General features: G+C 39.4%; 1 protein-coding gene across 3 annotated transcripts in view; it reads left to right on the forward strand.

The window, feature by feature from the left end:
- Positions 1-16,694, forward strand: part of LOC122057714 — a 107,610-nt gene extending 90,916 nt beyond the window's left edge. For 2 of the 3 annotated variants that reach the window (XM_042619931.1, XM_042619932.1), the window contains 12 exons: positions 3,582-3,737; positions 3,841-4,025; positions 4,297-4,830; positions 5,045-5,222; positions 5,325-5,467; positions 5,556-5,682; positions 11,838-12,059; positions 12,395-12,751; positions 14,185-14,343; positions 14,467-14,754; positions 15,481-15,759; positions 16,416-16,694. In XM_042619931.1, coding sequence (XP_042475865.1) covers positions 3,582-3,737; positions 3,841-4,025; positions 4,297-4,830; positions 5,045-5,222; positions 5,325-5,467; positions 5,556-5,682; positions 11,838-12,059; positions 12,395-12,751; positions 14,185-14,343; positions 14,467-14,754; positions 15,481-15,636 — 2,505 coding nt within the window. In that variant the 3' untranslated portion in view covers positions 15,637-15,759; positions 16,416-16,694. Of the gene's footprint in view, positions 1-3,581; positions 3,738-3,840; positions 4,026-4,296; positions 4,958-5,044; positions 5,223-5,324; positions 5,468-5,555; positions 5,683-11,837; positions 12,060-12,394; positions 12,752-14,184; positions 14,344-14,466; positions 14,755-15,480; positions 15,760-16,415 lie in introns of those variants that run through there. The other variant, XM_042619933.1, reaches the window with a different exon arrangement.
- Positions 16,695-18,320: the final 1,626 nt, after the last annotated feature.

Genomic DNA, 18,320 nt, shown 5'->3' on the forward strand with positions numbered 1-18,320 from the left:
ATGCTCGATGAGATGAAAGCATTGGTTGATAGTTGGGTGCAAATGGATTTTTAAGACCAAACTTAGGGCCAATGGTTCTTTAATAGTTATCAATTCGGCCGAATAATTCGCAAATTATTCGGCCGAACCGAATTTTTTCGAATTTTATCAAAAATTCGGACCGAATCCGAATTAAAAATAAAAAAAAAAAAAACCTTCCCAGGGTTCTTTTTCCTTTTCCTTTTTCCATTTCCCTTGTTAAATTTTGAAACAATATAAAACACAGGAAATCAGTGCTAATAACGTAGAAGAGAGAGAGAGAAGAGCCGCAAGCCATGTGGAAAGAACTGTTGCTCACGGTTGGGAAGAATACCCCGACTGTGGGCTTCAGAATATATATATATATATATATATATAAATGAAATAAAAGCAGGGACAAGTATACCCCTAAATATAACCGCTATTACACAAAACCGTGGGGTTCAGACTATCTATATTAATGAAATAAAAACAGGGACAAGTATGCCCTTAATATAACCCCTACTACACATAAGCCCTTAACCACACCAACTAAATACCTGTGGTTATACTGAACAGAATAAATATAATCTTAGCACTCCCCCTCAAGTTGGAGAATTACATCACCCATGCCCAGCTTGGAACAACTTCCCCAAAATAGGATGATACAAAGGCTTAGTGAACATATCATCCAATTGATTTTTAGAAGGAAAAGACGAAGTAGCAATCAATATCCTCATCACTGCATCCCTCACAAAGTGGCAATCGACCTCAATGTGTTTGGTCCTCATGAAAAACTAGATTGTTGGCAATATAGATAGCAGCATGATTATCACAAAATACATTTATAGGTTTAATAGCCTGAAAGCCAAACTCTTGAAGAAGTGATCTCAATTATATTAACTCAGCTGCAGACTGCAGTATGAGCCATAGCTCTATACTCGGCCTCAGCACTAGATGTTACCACAGGTGCCTGCTTCTTACTTTTCTGTGTGATAGGATTACCACCAACAAATGTACAGTAACATGTGGTAGATCTCCTTCACCCTTAACACCAGCCCAGTCTGTGCATCTGAATAACCAACCAAATCAATATGTTTATTAAGTCTATGGTAGATCTCCTATCGCCCTCATCAGTTGAAGATTATTATTATTTGCTTGTTCGTGTCCTCAACAATAATTTATCTTATAAAGATAGTTGTTTGCAGCAACCTTATACTATTACTTGTGGTTCCCAGCAACCTTATGTTGTGTTTTGTGGTTTCCAGTAACCTTATGCTGTTACCATCGGTCCTCAGTAACCTATGCTGCACTTTTATCCGTGGTTCGCAAGAACCTGTGCTGCACTTTTATCAGTGGTCCATGGTAACCTATACTGCACATTTTCCAGTGGTTCACAGTGACCTATGCTGCACTTTTATCTATCTTCTTTGTGAATATTACTACTTTCCTTTCTTAAAAAAGGCTTATGATGTTGGTGCTTTGATATTTTGAATTACGGCTGGTATTCTCTGCCGCTTATTTTTTCTTTGTTGTCTAGATTTATTCAACACAGATTTTTCTCTATTATTGTTGCTGATGATTGGTGTGCTTGAGTTGGTATTGCTACCAGAATGAAGGTCTCTGTGCTCACTGGCTTCTACGACTGCTATATATATGTTCAAGACCGGTTCTGCTGTTAATATCTATTCTCGTTGTTCCAAGTTGGAGCCTAGTGGCATGCTTGAGTTGGTGTGTGTGTGGTTTGCGTGCACATGGTGTGTGTATGTACACAGGGAGACCTTCATTCTGTGTATATACATACATACATTCATACATGCCATGGGATACATGCCATGTATATATATATATATGTATACTCTAGCTTGAGGGAGAGTGTTGTCTGCTGTGGGATAATGGGATAATGTTAGTTGTAATCTGTTTTTAGTTGTTATTTTCCTTTTCTAGTTATTCCCTCTTTATTGTAATTAGATTTAAACTCTTAGTAGGATTCCTACTAAGAGTTGATGACTAAATATTATATAAGTATGAGGCTAGACCACGATAGGGGTTATTCTATTCCCATCATAATCTAGCTCTCTCTCCCTCTTCTCTGTCTCCATCATTTCGTTCTCTCTTCTTCTCTCGCTCTCTCTGTTCTCTTTTTTTTCATGGGTTCTGGATTTCGAACCATGGTTGAATTAGTTTGAATTGATTCATCACAAGTTGATTATATCTGTTATTAATTTTATTGGCTTGCACAAAATTGATGGATTCCATTGAACTCCATTTTATCACAAAATTTACAAAATTTATTTCTTTTCACTCATTCTTTATGACATTGTTGATTGAAATCACAAAAATTTGAATAGATTTTGGTCTTTTTGTGCTTTTCCTGCATTAATACATGTTCGACTCTAGCTTAAGCTTCCATTTGTAGTTATCTAGCATGAGACCCACTTGAATTTGTTTCTTCTTTTTGCAGAATTTCAAGTGCTGAATCTGAATTATGTTCTAAGTGATTTTATTTAGTATTTAAAATTATAATTCATAGCTATTGTTTGCAAGCCCACAGTTTATAAACACCATAGAATTTTTTTTTAATGAACAAACGATTAAATTACACAAGGGGAAGAATATACAAAGGGGAAAGAGGGGGCAGGCATCAAGCCGCAAGGGACAAAGCCCTAGATGAAACAGGGGGCAAAACAAACTAAGCAATCAAGCTAAAGAACTAGGGATACAACGATCATGGAGGGGGTCTAAAATAGAAACAGTGAGGCCCCAAGCAACAACAATATGTCTATTCCTAGGAAATCTCTAATATGGACCCGTTTGAGGCTACCAAGTTTGGTGGAGACGTTAAAGTAGATGGCATTCTAAATCTTATCATAAGAGCGGGAGTTGGAAGTCCATCTACGAAGATTATGCTCCATCCTAAGATGTTTGATGGTGGTGCAAAAAGCAAGCTTCCAACAATGTCGCAAATGGTGGAGCCAACAAAAGTCATATTGAACCAGATCCATTCTCGACCGAAAGGGAGAAGTCTCCTTCTGGAAGGCAAACAACGACTGAGAACTTCTTTCCAAATGGTGAAGAAGGGGCAGGAAAAAATAAATAAATGGTTAACATCTTCCGTACCATTCCAACAAAGGCAGCAGGAGGACGGGACAGGAATGAGGCGTTATATGAGAAAGGCCTGGGTGGAAAGGCAGCCGGAGAGGGTGTGCCAAGAAGTGAAACTATAGCAAGGGATGTGGCATTTAAACCAAATGATTTTTGCGCCAAGGGACAAGAGGGTCGGGAGATTGGACATGATTCCAAGCAGAGGACGAGGTGAAAAGACCAAAAGGGGATGGGACACCATAGATGTTTGTTAATTGATAGCCCAAGTTTTTCCTACATCAAGTAAACTCTCATACATATGGTCTTGATAGATTTGATTCCATAGCTTGAATCTAATAGTTGTGATTCAATAATACTGTAACCCTTCCGCAAACTGTTCTTGTCTTATAGAAATGGTAAATAAGCTATGAATTGCTTTTCTTGATACTTTCTGATCTATGCATCTATAGTCTGAATCACCAAATTTATGTGTTTTGCAGGTTGTCCATTTCCAACCACAGACTGTATTTATCAATAGGATTGGTCGCAATCTTGTACTGCAGCAATGCGGTACTCAATCAGTGGAACTGATCCATCCTAATGATCCTCCAAAACAATTTCAATGGCAATCCGTGGCAAAAGTTGAACTGTTGAAGGTTCGTAAGTATTGTCTTTATTAATGGCTAGATGGTTTTTTTCTTCCTCATACATGTACTTTATCATCACTTGACTTGTGGGGACCATTTGGCTTGATTTCAGGTGTGTGTGGAAGGATACAAATGGAGTACGCCATTTAGCATTGGAAGTGAGGGTGTGATGTGTGTCTCTATGAAGAATGATAGCGGAAGTGACTATATGTATGTCAGAGTTGAAGTACGAAGTGGAACAAAGCATTCACACTATGAAGTTGTTTTTCGCCCTTCATTGTTGTCAAGCCCTTACAGGTAAAACTGTAGCCATAATTTTGCTCTCAATGTTTTGAACTTCCTTTTCGGCTGATCAGGAGAACATGTGGAGGAAATTGAAGGAGAATGTATATTTTAAAAAGCTCACTAAGTTTCGTTTAATTAACTGTGAAGTTCAAAATCCAATCCCTGTTTCACAATTGTTTCATTAATTTTGGGGACTATGCAAAAGTTCTTTTTCTTGGGGCAGTAACTAACTATGCATTCCTTACCAATCTGCATTTGGTAACTCTTTAACTGTTCTCAACAGGATTGAAAATCGGTCAATGTTTTTACCTATACGTTTTCGACAAGTAGATGGTACCAGTGATTCTTGGTGGTGTCTTCTTCCTAATTCAGCAGCTTCCTTTTTATGGGAAGATCTTGGTAGGCAACGGTTATTGGAAATCATGGTGGATGGAGCTGACCCATCAAAATCAGAGAAGTATAATATTGATGAGGTTGCTGACCACCAACCAATCAATGTATCTAATGGACCTATTAGCGCTTTGCATATTACTGTTCTAAAAGAAGAGAAGATGAATGTTGTTAAAATTAGTGACTGGATGCCAGAAAATGGACTGCCTGCAGTTATGCCCACAAGATCCTCATCATATTTGTCTCATATGTCTGAATTCCAATATCAACAATCTCATTCTGTGGCAGATTGTGAATTTCACGCCATTGTTGAGTTTGCAGAGTTGGGGTTATCCATTGTTGACCATACTCCTGAGGAGATACTCTATCTTTCAGTGCAGAATCTTCTTCTGTCACATTCCACTGGCTTGGGATCTGGAATAAGTAGGTAGGTTTTTCTTTGAACAAATGCAACTTGGTCTATGAAACAACCTACATGAGGAATGAACTTGGCATATGTGTAGCTCTCCTACCTGGGAATAATTTCAGAGCTTCTAATGGTGTTTGTTTTTATTCATCGGGTACTTCACAGTTCACAGGCATGGGTTCTAATGAGTAATTATGTTTTTCAATAAATATTCATATTTCATTTTGGATGACAGGTTCAAGTTAAGGATGCATGCAATCCAAGTGGATAACCAGTTGCCATTGACACCAATGCCCGTTATCTTAAGGCCTCAGAAAGTTGGAGAACAAACTGATTATATCTTGAAACTGTCTTTGACAGCACAATCAAATGGGTCACTAGATTTATGTATATACCCATATATTGGTTTCCATGTAGGGACTGATACTTTTTTCTCAGCTCAGATCATTCTTTTTACTGACACCTGAAAAAAAAAAATTAGCTTCTAATTAATCGTGACTTTTCCAATCCACCAGGGTCCTGTAAATACTGCATTTTTGATAAACATCCATGAACCAATTATATGGCGCCTTCATGAAATGATCCAGCAAGTAAATCTCAGTAGATTTTCTGACACTCAAACAACTGCCGTCTCAGTTGATCCAATTATACAAATTGGGTATGACGAATGTTCTCTTGTAATTCTGTCATATTTTTTTATACATCTGTTAATTTTAAATTTTGAGAACCATTTACTGGACATACAGGGTGCTTAGCATCTCTGGAGTTCGATTCAAATTGTCAATGGCTATGTCACCAACTCAACGGCCTAGGGGTGTACTCGGATTTTGGTTGTCCCTGATGACTGCATTGGGGAATACAGAGAATATGCCAGTAAGTTCTGTTCAGATCAATGTGCATGCTGGCCTCTATAATTAATATAGATATAAATTTAAAATTCTGAAAAAAAAAAAAAAAATTCTCCACAACAGCAAAATGTATAACCTTCCATATGTTGCCCCCTTCCTTTTTGGTGGCCAAGATGCAAAAATATCATGAGGCTCTAATCAGCATATCTGAGCTACATCAAAATAACGTGAAGAAGCAAAAAAAAAAAATCCAAATATGGCCCTTGGAATATCATTATTTTTTTGTAGTTTTGCACGAATACATTTTTTTTTTTTCCTCTTTCTTTCAAGAAACACTTACAGGACCGAATAAAATTTGGATAGAATTCAAATTAATATCTTATCCTCAGATAGATGTAGCCCCACCTCATTGGCTAATAGTTTATTCAACTGCATTCCAAAGTTCTCCGCATCTTCACTGCATTTGGTCCATAACCATTGACATCCTTCAAGTAAAAGAATTTTTTTTATGGACGCAGGACATTTTTTGTTAGATAGATGAAGAAATTCAATTACGTCAGAATAGATTCTGAAATGCTGTTAGGAAAATCTAGTTGACACTTTGTTTTGGGGTCCCATAACACTGGAATGCCCCCCCCCCAGAAGATCCTATACCTGGTATTTTCCTCCCACTACAAGATTTGACCCCTGAATTTCAGCTCCTATACAAGAAGTCCACCTGATCTGTCTTTTGTAATAGTCACAGGTCCTATCCTGTTTCCTACATTTTTTTTCTGTCCTTTTCTCCATTTTTTGGAATGTAATAAAAAGAAAAGGCACCTCCTTAAAGAAATGTCAGACAATTTTTTTGCCAACTCAGTACATGGCTTGCGGCCCCTTTGAGATGTGAATGTGATTTTACTATTTGAACTTGATCAATCAGTTCCTTTTCCCCCGTGTGACCTCTAAAATCATCTGGTGTTTCAATACTTTCATCTCCATCCACAGGCTTTCCTTGTTGAGGGGATTGCTGATCATTCCCAACCTGTTTTTGCTACAAAAGAAGTCCCTGAACCAGCATCAGTGGAATAGTTCTTGTTGATGTAGTGGTTACATTGGTGGCTAGACAAAAAAAATAAGAATTTCTTGTTGCCTAAGACAAGACAACCAAATCCAGTTACCCAGCTTACATTTTATACTCTCGTGCCATATTTTGGTTGCCCTAATAGGCCTGCACATGTGAGGAAGAAGTTAACTTAGCGATCCTTTAGTTGTTGTGGGTAATGGGTATAATGCAATTTTCTTTTTGACTAAAAGGGACTCATGTTTGGATAGTCTTGGTGGTCCTTATTTTATGTATACATATTTTGGGTGAATAAAGAAATTCATTACCAAAGCAGAAATAATATACAGGGGAGGAAACAATATACGGGGAGGGAAACCACAGGGGGCAAGAGCCCATCTAAAGAAGGGAAACATCAAGTGGGGGGGGGGGGGTGATGATTATGGGAGGGAGGCCCCAGGAGACAACAATAAGTTTCTTCCTTGGGGAGTTAAGAATCGACGAAGGCAACTGAGCGACATCAAAGTAGATGGCTTTCCAAATCTTGTCGAAAGACCTGGAGTTGGAAGTCCATCTACGCAGATTATGCTCCATCCAAATATGGTTGATCACAGCTTTGAAAGCGAGCTTCCCCATGGAATCACAGATGCTAGGCCCACCATAGGTCATGTCAATCCTGATCCATTCTCTAGACAAATAAAGGATCCTTTTGCAGGACGGCCAGCAGGAATCGAGGACCTCCCTCCAAACAAAGGAGGCGAAGGGATAATAGAAGAAGAGATGTCTACATCTTTAGTGCCATTCTAGCAAAGACAACAAGAGGGAGAAACCTGAATATGCTGGTCGATAAGAAAGAACTGGGTGGGGAGGCAATTAGATAGCACGCCACACCGTGAAGCTGTGCCGCGGAGTGTGACCTTTAAACCAAATAGTCTTATGCTAGGGCACGAGGGGTCCTTTAGAATAGATGAAATCCCAAGCAGAGGCAGAGGAGAACAATCCCACAGGAGAGGGAAGCTAGATAACCTTATCTGCTCTACTGCGATGACTAGGAGGGATAAGGGGAAGGGAGGACCAGAGATCAGCAGGGGGAAGGTGGAAGGGGGTCCACCCATTATCTAAAAGAATGGAGGCGACAGAGGCCAATCGACTCAACCCAGTGGAGTAGATGGATCTGGGAGAAGTAAGAGAGTAGGATACCGGAAGGATGCCAGGGGTCCATCCACAGGGAGGTAGAGGACACATCTCCAATGGAATAAGAAATATCGCACATGGCAATAGGCCTATAGCTATGGATTTTGTGCCAGATCCAAGAGGCATTCGAGGAAGGAGAGACTGTCCAGAGAGAATCATTTTTAAGAAGGTAGGAGTAGATCCAAGAAACCCAAATGTTTTTGTGCTTAGAGGCAATTTTCCAAATGAGCTTCAAGATGCCAACAAAATTGACATCACTAATTTGCTTGATTCCTAATCCTCCCCCCTCTTTGGGCCTACAAAACTTGGACCAACTCATAGGGTAGAGGAATTTGGAAGAATCAATTCCTTTCTAAAGGAAGGAACAATGAAGGGAGTCAATTTTTTTAGAAGTGGTAGAAGGAGAATGAAGATGCCAGACCAATAGAGATACAAAGATTGGAGGACCGATTTTATGAGAACTAATTGACCAACATACGAGAAAAGTTTGCCTTTCCAAAGCTGGAGCCTCTTCCTTGAAAGATCAAGAAGAGGACAGCAATGAGGGAATAAATCCTGGAAGGGACAAAGGGAAGCCCCAGGTATTTCACCGGAAGAGATCCAAGCGAGAAACCTGAGATGGCTTAGAGTTGATCTCTGCAAGCTTCGGAAACACCAGAAATGAAAAGGCTGGATTTGAGGAGATTGGTACGAAGACTAGAGAGGGATTCGAAGAGAAGTGAAGACATAATGTTGGAGATAGAGGAAGGATCAGCCTTGGAGAAAATCATGAGATCGTCAGCAAATGCAAGGTGGGTGAGCATAAGGCCCTTGCACTCGGGGATGGAGGAAATGAGGTGCTGGTCAGTAGAAGATTGAATGGAGCGGGAAAGAGCCTCAAGTGTGAGAGAGAAAAGGAATGGGGATAGAGGACAGCCTTGATGGATTCCAATCGAAGAAGAAAAATATCCAGTAGGACTCCCATTGACCAGAACAGAGAAGCGAGGAGAGGAGATGCAAGAGAGAATCCAATGGATGAAGGAGAGGGGAAAGGACATCTGAAGCAAGACTGTAGAGATGAAGTCCCAACGAATAGAATCAAAAGCCTTATAAATGTCAATCTTGAGCAGGGCGGCAGCGGAATGGGATTTGTGGTTAAAAGCTCTGACCGTTTCATGGCAAAGCATGATGTTGTCAGCTATGCTCCTTCCAGCAATAAAGGTAGATTATTGGGACTTACAAGCGAGTCGATGACAACCTGAATTCTATTGGTTATCATGTATTTCGGAACGCGCTCTAGTAGTTGATTAATTGAGTTTAATCTTTGAGCTTTGTAGCAATCAATATTCGAAACCCTAGGCTGAAACCTAGAAGGTCTCTCTCTCCCTCAGAAGAACATCCCATGTCTGACCAAATATTATTTTAATTACTCCATGCAACACTTGTGTCCATGCTCCCAAAGGCACCCCTCTCTTTCAAGAGGATTTGCTGCATGTCAAGCAACACCACAGTTTTGGTGATTCATATTCCCAACGATTTAGTTGCATGAATTCTAATTTTTGCCTTTTTGATTTTGTGAGATTCAGTTCCTTTTCTGTTGTGGTGATTCAGTAGAAGCCTGGTGAGATTCTAGGGAGTCCTTGGTGGGATTCCAGGTCTGAGATCATTCAAGTGGGATTCTTGAAATCAGTTATCCTTCATCTTCATCTTCTTTCCTCCTTCCATTAGGTCAGATCTTTGCTTTTCGTATCCTGTGTATGTCTATTTTCCTCTCAAATCTCCACTTTCTGGTATCTAATTTCAGTTTGATATTGCCCACACTCCAACCTGTGGTTTTTGAATACTGGATTGATTTGGGCTTTCTATCCGCTAGGTGGACGCCTACTCATTTGCGAGTGTTTCAAGAGCACAATCGTGATAGCCTTTACTACTGAGAATTCTTGAACAGAAGTTCTCTGCAGCACTAATCAAGGCTAAAACAAAATTATTCCAATGGCGATGGTCTCTATCGATCGGGCATTGGGGAATATCTTTCCCAACACTCCCTTTCATAAATAGCAGGTTGGCTGATCACGGAATGCAGCCGGCCTCTAACCCCAAAGCTTTAGTACCACCCACAAGTCGCCAATCCCATCTTTTATCTGCCTTTCCTCCGAATAACCATTCATTCAATGAAAAACCTGCGCTTGTTAGCTGCTGAATCACTCTCTCCTCTCATAGTGGGCCTCTTTTCTTTCCCTCTCTGGCATGAGGCTCTGTAAATCCACTAAATCTTCTTTTGAGAATAAATAGAGGGGTGCGCTTTCCCTTTGAATGAGTAGATCTTCCTGCCCCCGTGCCTTCCCTTACTCAATGCTTCTGAAGTCCGAAAGGAGACTGGTGGACAGGGGGTAGGGAAGTGTTGTTATAGATATGGTAATCGTGGACTGGTACCGTAGTACTGCCTACTTTGAAACTTCTTATTGTGATCCCTCACTTTGGGCTAAGATAGTTTCTTAAGTTCTAGTGTAGCGAGAGAGCAAATAACTATGAACCCTAAATACAATATTAGTTCCCTCCTACCAAGAACTACTAGAGCTCTCTATGCGAGGGAAAGGATACAAATAGGCGGATTGACGCATCTGCAGGCAGGGAATACTTAGTGCTTGGAATATGAATGCTATGAGGCTTGGGCAAGAGAGCAGGTCTCGGACGCCCAGATATTGCATCATGTGGAAGCAGCGCTGAAAGACCCATAAGAGCTGTAAACAAGTGAGATAGGCACGAAAGGGGGACATTCTGGGGATGTCTTTCATCAGCCAATCCCTTCAAGAGCCAATGGGACAGATGCCGACACAGATTCAATTCCAGATTCAAGATAGGTTACGACCGATGACCAGGCAGGGCGGGGTGAAACAAGCGGCAAGGGATTGGCTGAATAGAACAGATGCGACCAGGAATGGGATATTGAATGGAAAGAGCTCATCTGACCATGAGAACGAGATGTTTTAATCAGTTAATTTTAGTTTGAATTAGTGTGCAAAACCAGACCTTTATCCCTTTGAGATAGTAAGCGAGTGCATGCGATAGTTCACTCTTCCTTCCTTTCATGGAAATAGGCTCTTTATTTCCCTGTTCCCTTCTTCAGCCAAAAAATCCTTGTTATTCGTTAGCGCTTCTTCTCTCTTCAGATTTGGAATCAATCTCTTTAGACCCAGCTTGAAGATCTAAGTGTTTTATAGTTTGGTAACCTCTTTCTCTTAAGGATAAACCAATGGAGCGAGGTCTCTGTGCCTGTGACCTGAACTGCTCACTCAATGCCACAGCTCGTATTCATTCAGTAATTCTACCCCTTCTGAATTCCGGGACCTCACTTCTTAATATTGTCTCTTCCATGCTGCTGTCTCAGGAACCTCTTCAATACGGTCCGGATTGCTAGCTCCCGTTCATAATTTTGCTACAGATGATATACTTTTTATGGCGGTTTTTCCTTCTAATGACCGGCATATCTATGATTCCTTTCTCCCAGATGAAGCAGCAGGCATCGGTCCGTAGGACCTATAAAAAAAGTGACCCTGCTTGCTATTCTCTTATCACACTATGTGTCAAAACGGTCGAATAATTTACATTTTATGTGGAAAGTTTGTCTTGCAATTTCGCTATTTTATTCTCATTTTGTGCATAAGATAATTAGTGCTTTGCACAAGGCATTGCCTTTGGAACCATAGTCATGGTCCTCCTTGACACAGCTTGGGAACTTGAAAAGAGTGACTTCTGCTTCTCCCTTTTCTCCATGTGTTCTCATTCATATCTGGAAATGGTAAAGATTCGATGCTAGTTTGCTAAACTTAATTCATTTTCTGAAGATTCCTTGTGTATTATCTTGTCTAATTTAAAAGAAAAAAAAAAAAAAGGAAGATAATTGTGGTAAAGATCGGAGACTGGTTGTCTTAATACTCATTGTTCTTATAATTTGTTTCCTTCAGGTCAGGATCAATCAAAGATTTTATGAAGATGTGTCGATGCGGCAGAGTACTCTTATTAGTACTGCTATTTCAAACATCCAGAAGGATCTTCTCAGTCAGCCTCTTCAACTGCTCTCGGGAGTTGATATACTAGGAAATGCAAGCAGTGCACTTGGACATATGAGCAAAGGTGTTGCTGCTTTATCAATGGATAAAAAGTTCATCCAAAGCCGACAGAGACAGGTTCTGGACATAAAGAGAAAGAAATTAATAATCATTGCTTATTGATAATTCTTGAATTCTTGCATAGTAGACCATGAGTACTATCTACCCATGACTCCTGGTTGTGACTTGCACACAGATCTAATGGCTCTACCTTGGGTATTAGCTCGTCATTCATCAGATTGTTGTAGCTATTTGAACTATTGCATGCTATAACAAGTAATGATCTGTAAGCTCAAATAAGAAGGGGGATTGTGCATCAAATGAATTGTTGAGAATCATATGAGGATCAAACTTTTTGCATATGTCACTTTTAGATTGTGGTACATATCTTTACTCAAAATTTGATCTTCCAGGAAAGCAAAAGCGTGGAGGACATTGGCGATGTTATCAGAGGGGGAGGGGGAGCCCTAGCGAAAGGACTGTTCAGAGGGGTCACTGGAATTTTGACAAAACCTCTTGAAGGTGCAAAATCTTCTGGTGTAGAGGGTTTTGTTCAGGGTGTAGGTAAAGGAATAATTGGGGTAGCTGCACAGCCTATGAGTGGGGTCCTGGATCTCCTGTCAAAAACAACTGAAGGTGCAAATGCTATGAGAATGAAGATAGCAGCTGCTATAACTTCGGAGGAACAGCTACTTCGCAGGAGGCTTCCCCGAGTAATTAGTGGGGATAATTTGCTCCGACCCTATGATGAGTACAGAGCACAGGGTCAGGTATTAATTGTTTTTAACCAGTAACCCCCCCCCCTTCCCTTTTAGTTGTGTTAATGGATAGCAACCATGTACCTTCTCCTTTCCTTGTATTGTTTAAAGCTACTAGTCAGAGAGGTGAACAGTGTTTGAGGTGCTGCAGGGGAGAATTATTCCTCTCTATGCACTAAGAAAATGGTGCTGGAGAGGACTTCAATCATTGCATTACCTTGGGTCTTTGTCCGCCCAAACGAAAGGCATTTTGGTTGAAGTTACGATGGAAAGACATGGAAGTTCTCAAAGGAACTCAAAACCTGAAAGGCAGGTTTTCATACCAAAATTAATAATATCAGGTTGTAGTGGCTTCATAACTAGTCCTTGAGGAAAAATAAACCCTGAAACTATTCTCAACCCAAGCTCACTAAGTATTATCCTACGAACAAATCCTTGTGTCATTGCATTCTATTGATAGCCATATCTACTATTCACTGATTATGCTCATGTCTGAAGTCCTTTGGTCTCAAATTTTGTTCTTTTAACATCTCCAAGTTGCACCATATTACTCTATATTGGTGCATTAGTTAGTCTTCATCCTACATGTCGAAACCTTGTCAAAAGAAATTCAATTATCACATCATCTACTAAGTTCCATGAATATAGCCATATCCGATTCTGTCATTCCTAGTCTTTGCCACTTGCCCACCTCTACTTTCTTTCCTACGATGACTGGAACCAGATCAAGGATTTATGGGGCTTGACCCATCCCCATCTGGATCATTATGGCTGATTATTATTTGAAGTCATAATTAGATTGGCCAATTCTAACTAAAGTTGACTCAGATGGGCCCTACCGTTACGAATTCAAATTTGCCAAACTGCCCAAACCTTTAATCACTTCATTTTCTGTATGTGCATTTTTTTCACCAACATTTAGCTACTCTTTTGGACTTAACTACACCACCAAAAGAGTAGTTTCTATATTTGTATATGCCAAAGCACACATCAGAGACCAGATAATTTTCTTGGCCTACCCAGAGAAACAGAAGTTTTTGACATTTTTAGTGCTTCTGCATGTAAACCCATGGATCGCAACCTTGAATGCGGCATAGAGGAAAAATCTTGTCACTCTGTGCATACATTTCTTGCCTGGTTATAAGAATGAGAATTCCGTAGCCTATTTATTCATTAGATATTACTTATTTCAATAACGTTTTTTCTTTTTCATTGGCCAAGAAAAAAGTGCAAACTGAGATGTAATTTTATTGATGTGGTTAGAAACCATTAAGGTAATTTTATGTCTAGACACTTCAGCCGCAAACTGTGGAGGACAGTATAGTTTAGCATCAGTACAAAACAATTAATGTAAAGTTATTATTGGAATTCCTTCATCTTGCATTTGGCAATATTTAATATGGAGCAGTAATTGTGAATCAACTTGCTTTGATTCTGTAATGAAGGTCATATTGCAATTGGCGGAGTCTGGTGCATTTTTTGGCCAGGTTGATCTCTTTAAAGTCCGGGGAAAGTTTGCTCTGTCTGATGCCTATGAAGACCACTTCTTACTTCCAAAAGGAAAGATACTTGTGGTCACCCATCGAAGAGTCTTATTATTACAAGTAAGCCAAATTCATTGGTTTAGTATGTTATTAGTGAAAGTACTCTTCTACTCTCCCTCTTTCCACTTCCATGAGTGAGAGAGAGAGAGAGACCTATCTAAAATGTTCTGTCGCTTGTTCCAGCAACCATCTAACATAATGGCACAGAGGAAGTTCAGTCCAGCAAGAGATCCATGCTCAGTGTTGTGGGATGTCTTATGGGATGACCTCATGACAGTTGAAATGACACATGGAAAGAAAGACCATTCAAGCTCGCCACCTTCACGACTTATTCTCTACTTGCAGACAAGATCGATGGAGTTGAAGGATCACACTCGTGTTATAAAATGCAGCCGTGAAACTCAGCAAGCTCTTGAAATTTATTCTTCAATAGAGCAAGCAATGAACACTTATGGACCAAACCACTCAAAGGTAGGAGTTTTCTTTTTCTGTCTCTTCTCATTCACTTGCATTTCTGTGTAATACAGAGAAACTTGTCAGTCAGGTTGACTACTTGGTATTCTTCATGCATAACAAAAATATGGTATGCAGTTTCTTTCAAAAAGAAGAGGGGGGGATTCCAAACCACTGTTTATACCTTTGATATGGGATCTAAAAATTGCGTCATTTGAGAGAAGGTTGCCTGGAATCCAAGCATAGGGACAGATGGGGTTGTTCTTGAGTTGTTCTGCCTTTGTCTTAGTTTAGAAAATGCATCGGACCAATTCTTTTGGCGTGCTTGTTCTGTTTCACACCTATGATGTGGCCTAAGTTTGAATGTTAGGACACATTGCAGTGTTGAACTGGCTAGTTAACGAACTACCAGATCCAGCATCACATGCACCCGATAGATATAAACTTTCTAGCTTTTAAAGTCTGAAAATGAGTGTTCAAGAGATGATGATTGAAAAGCCATGAGAAGAGATGCAAAAGATGAAGAAATACTCATCATAATGATTAGAATGCATGCCATATGCAAAAAACACAGCTGAGCTATCTATCAAAAAGGTTTTTTTTCTTAAAAAAAAAAAAAAAAAGGGAAGAAGAAGAAGAAGAAGAAGAAGAAAAAAAGAGAGAGATGGTTGAGCCAGATTCCTCCTTTAGAATGAGATGATGCTTACGAATTTTATTTTTTTATTTTTTAACAATGTCATGCAGGGAATAAAGAAGAACAAAGTGCCAAAACCTTATTCGCCAATTACCCGTGGAACTTCTGAAGTACTCCCATCAGAAGGAGCATATCTTTGGAGTAGTCCCCAACAAGTCACCACGTTGGTTTCCCTGAGCTCAACTTTCGGCAGCAATGCAACTTGATTAAACAAATCACAAGGTCCAGAATTTCAGTGCCTCTGGTAGCAGTGATTTTTCTATCAAAACCATTCTACTCTTAGAGATATCCAGGAGATGATCAGCAGACTTATACATGCAACTTGAAAGGTAGCAAACAATCCATACCTCTTTAATTTATGGTTTATATACTCTCCTTGATTTCTTATTTCTCTGAAGAATTATGAAACGTTATAATCATTTTTTTTTCTTCTTTTTTTTTTTCTTTTTTTGTGAATAACTTGTTAGACATCAAAGAATATTTTTATTTTTAAGCAAGAAAAATTACTTCAAATATTCAGTATATGTAGGAAATGGAATTGTCTCTTGTGTTTATTCAAAAAATTTGATATTCCATTAAAAATTTTTGACATCAGCACTGACTTGTATTGTCCATGAGATACCTTATTTGAAATAGGAGAGGTGGAGATTTACAGTTTTGGATGGGGAAAAAGGGAATGTGTTGTGAATAGATCACCAATTGATTGAGTTGAGTTATTATTGGAAAACATGAAGATTACTAGAACTCTTATGGTTGATATTATAAATGAGAAAATATAGCATAATAAATAATTAAACAAAAGTAGATGATGGGAGAAAATATTCTCTCTATTCCCCACATACAGAACTCTCACATTATAAGTCCAAATAAAATTATTATGTTATTTAAAATCCATTATACATATAAACTTCGATTTTCTAGAAGTTCGACAAGATCTTTGGAATTTTGTCTTATATTTTTTCTCTAAATTCTCAACTGTAAACAGGAGATTGGATCAAATACAATGTTTGCTGCTGTCAGACATGACAAAAGACGAGGCGATTTTCTGAATGAAGCTTTGTAGAACTGTCTGGATATCATAAAGTCTGCTGAGGATAACAACACAAGAAAGTATGTGTATATAGTATATCCACCCTCATCCTTGTACATCCAAGGCTCCCAGTGTAAATACCTCTTCATGGGGTTGTGAATGGAACAGATGATGTATACTGCTGTTCCTTGTATATGTCAATATTATTAATGGTAATCATTTAATTTTAGATTCTGCTTCTTCTTCCCAATTCAAATTACTGTGCTTTGTTGCCGTTAGTCGCAATTTTCTTTGCGTTCAGAGCTCACCGTTGGATAATGAAGACCTGGAATGGATTAGACGTTTATCAAATTTCAGAACCTAATTCGATCAAGTACCTCACGAGTTTTGACATATGCATCCTTCTGTTGGCATGCACTCTCTTAGTGGTCCATGCTTTCTCTTGCAAGTCTGGTGCCAGCAGCCGCTATAATTTCAGCTCCAATATCGTATATTTAAGTTGTTGTAGTTAAAAGCTCGTAGTTGCACTTTGGGATTGATCAATCGATCCACCTCACGGTGTGTACCAGTTGTCTTGTCCCTTCTGTCGGCGATGTGCTCCTAGCTTTAAGTGGCCTGATAGTGCCTCTAGCGTTGTTACTTTGAAGAACTTAAAGTGTTCAAAGCAAGTCTACGCTCTTGATGCATTAGCCTGGGATAACATCATAAGATTTCAGTCTTATTGTGTTGGCCTTTGGGATCGGACTAATGTTTAACAGTGATAGTTGGGGGCATTTGTATTTCATAGTCAGAGGTGAAATTTTTGGATTTATGTCAAATTACTTTCTTGGTAGTCAGTTGTGGGTTGCTTCTAATTTTCAATGCAGAGTTGTGTGTTACGTATCTAGTTTTTAATGCAGAGTTTTATGTTCGAGTTATTACTTTCGTGCTTGGCGAAACTGTTAAAAATTCATTATCTCATTCATCCTTTCATAAAAGTAGGTTGGGTGATGGATTGTCTTGGTGGTTAACAGGGATAGTTGTAATGCATGTAGGACGCTTTGGTTGGACTGACCTATATGATACGTCAGGTAGACAATCGGTACCTTATTATATTCTGTCATTACAAGCTTGTGGCTGACCTGTGTCAGGTTGATAATCGGCACTTATTATAATTAATCACAACATGTCCTCCTTGCTTGGAATCTCCATATAGTCGATCACATTAAGTTGGGATAAGGTTTGGATGTTACATTAAGTTGGTATAAAGTTTTGGATGTTTTCTTTCTCTTGCATCCTATTAGTAGATCTAAAAATTTTAAAGCTTCATTTTGTTAGTTGGCCAATAAAAGTAGAAGTATTGGGTTAAAAACTCCCCCAAGCTTCTCAAAATGACTGCAATACGGCTGGGGACGGCAACAAACGGTTTCTGGTCACTGCCCGTGACAGCCAGAGAGGAGGGGGAGGGAAAGGAGTTGATGGCGGTGGGTCCCACTCATTGGGACTCTAAAAGCATGCCCAAGGGAGTTTTTGATATATTACTGTCACCTGAATGGAGGTACAACGAGGAAGTTTTGCAAGAGAAGATTCTGATGGGTAACAGGTTCTCTGTTCTTTGCATGGCCTAGATAGGAAGGCTCAAGTCGTGTGGAAAGGTGACGTGGCAATTCTGATGGTATAGATTTGCATTATCAGTTGAATTTTAGAGACAAATTTGGTCATATACTTCTCGTATGTTCACATTTTCTCCTGTATAAAATATATTTCTTTATAGGTGCATTTTATTTTTCATAAAAAGCAGCCGTGCTTCTCTGTTTAGGAGCATGGCCCACGCCAGTGATCCCTATATCTATCTCTATTCTCTGACACAAGAGGTACATG

Source organism: Macadamia integrifolia, chromosome 12, assembly GCF_013358625.1.
Source record: "Macadamia integrifolia cultivar HAES 741 chromosome 12, SCU_Mint_v3, whole genome shotgun sequence".
In the NCBI taxonomy this organism is placed as follows: Eukaryota; Viridiplantae; Streptophyta; class Magnoliopsida; order Proteales; family Proteaceae; genus Macadamia; species Macadamia integrifolia.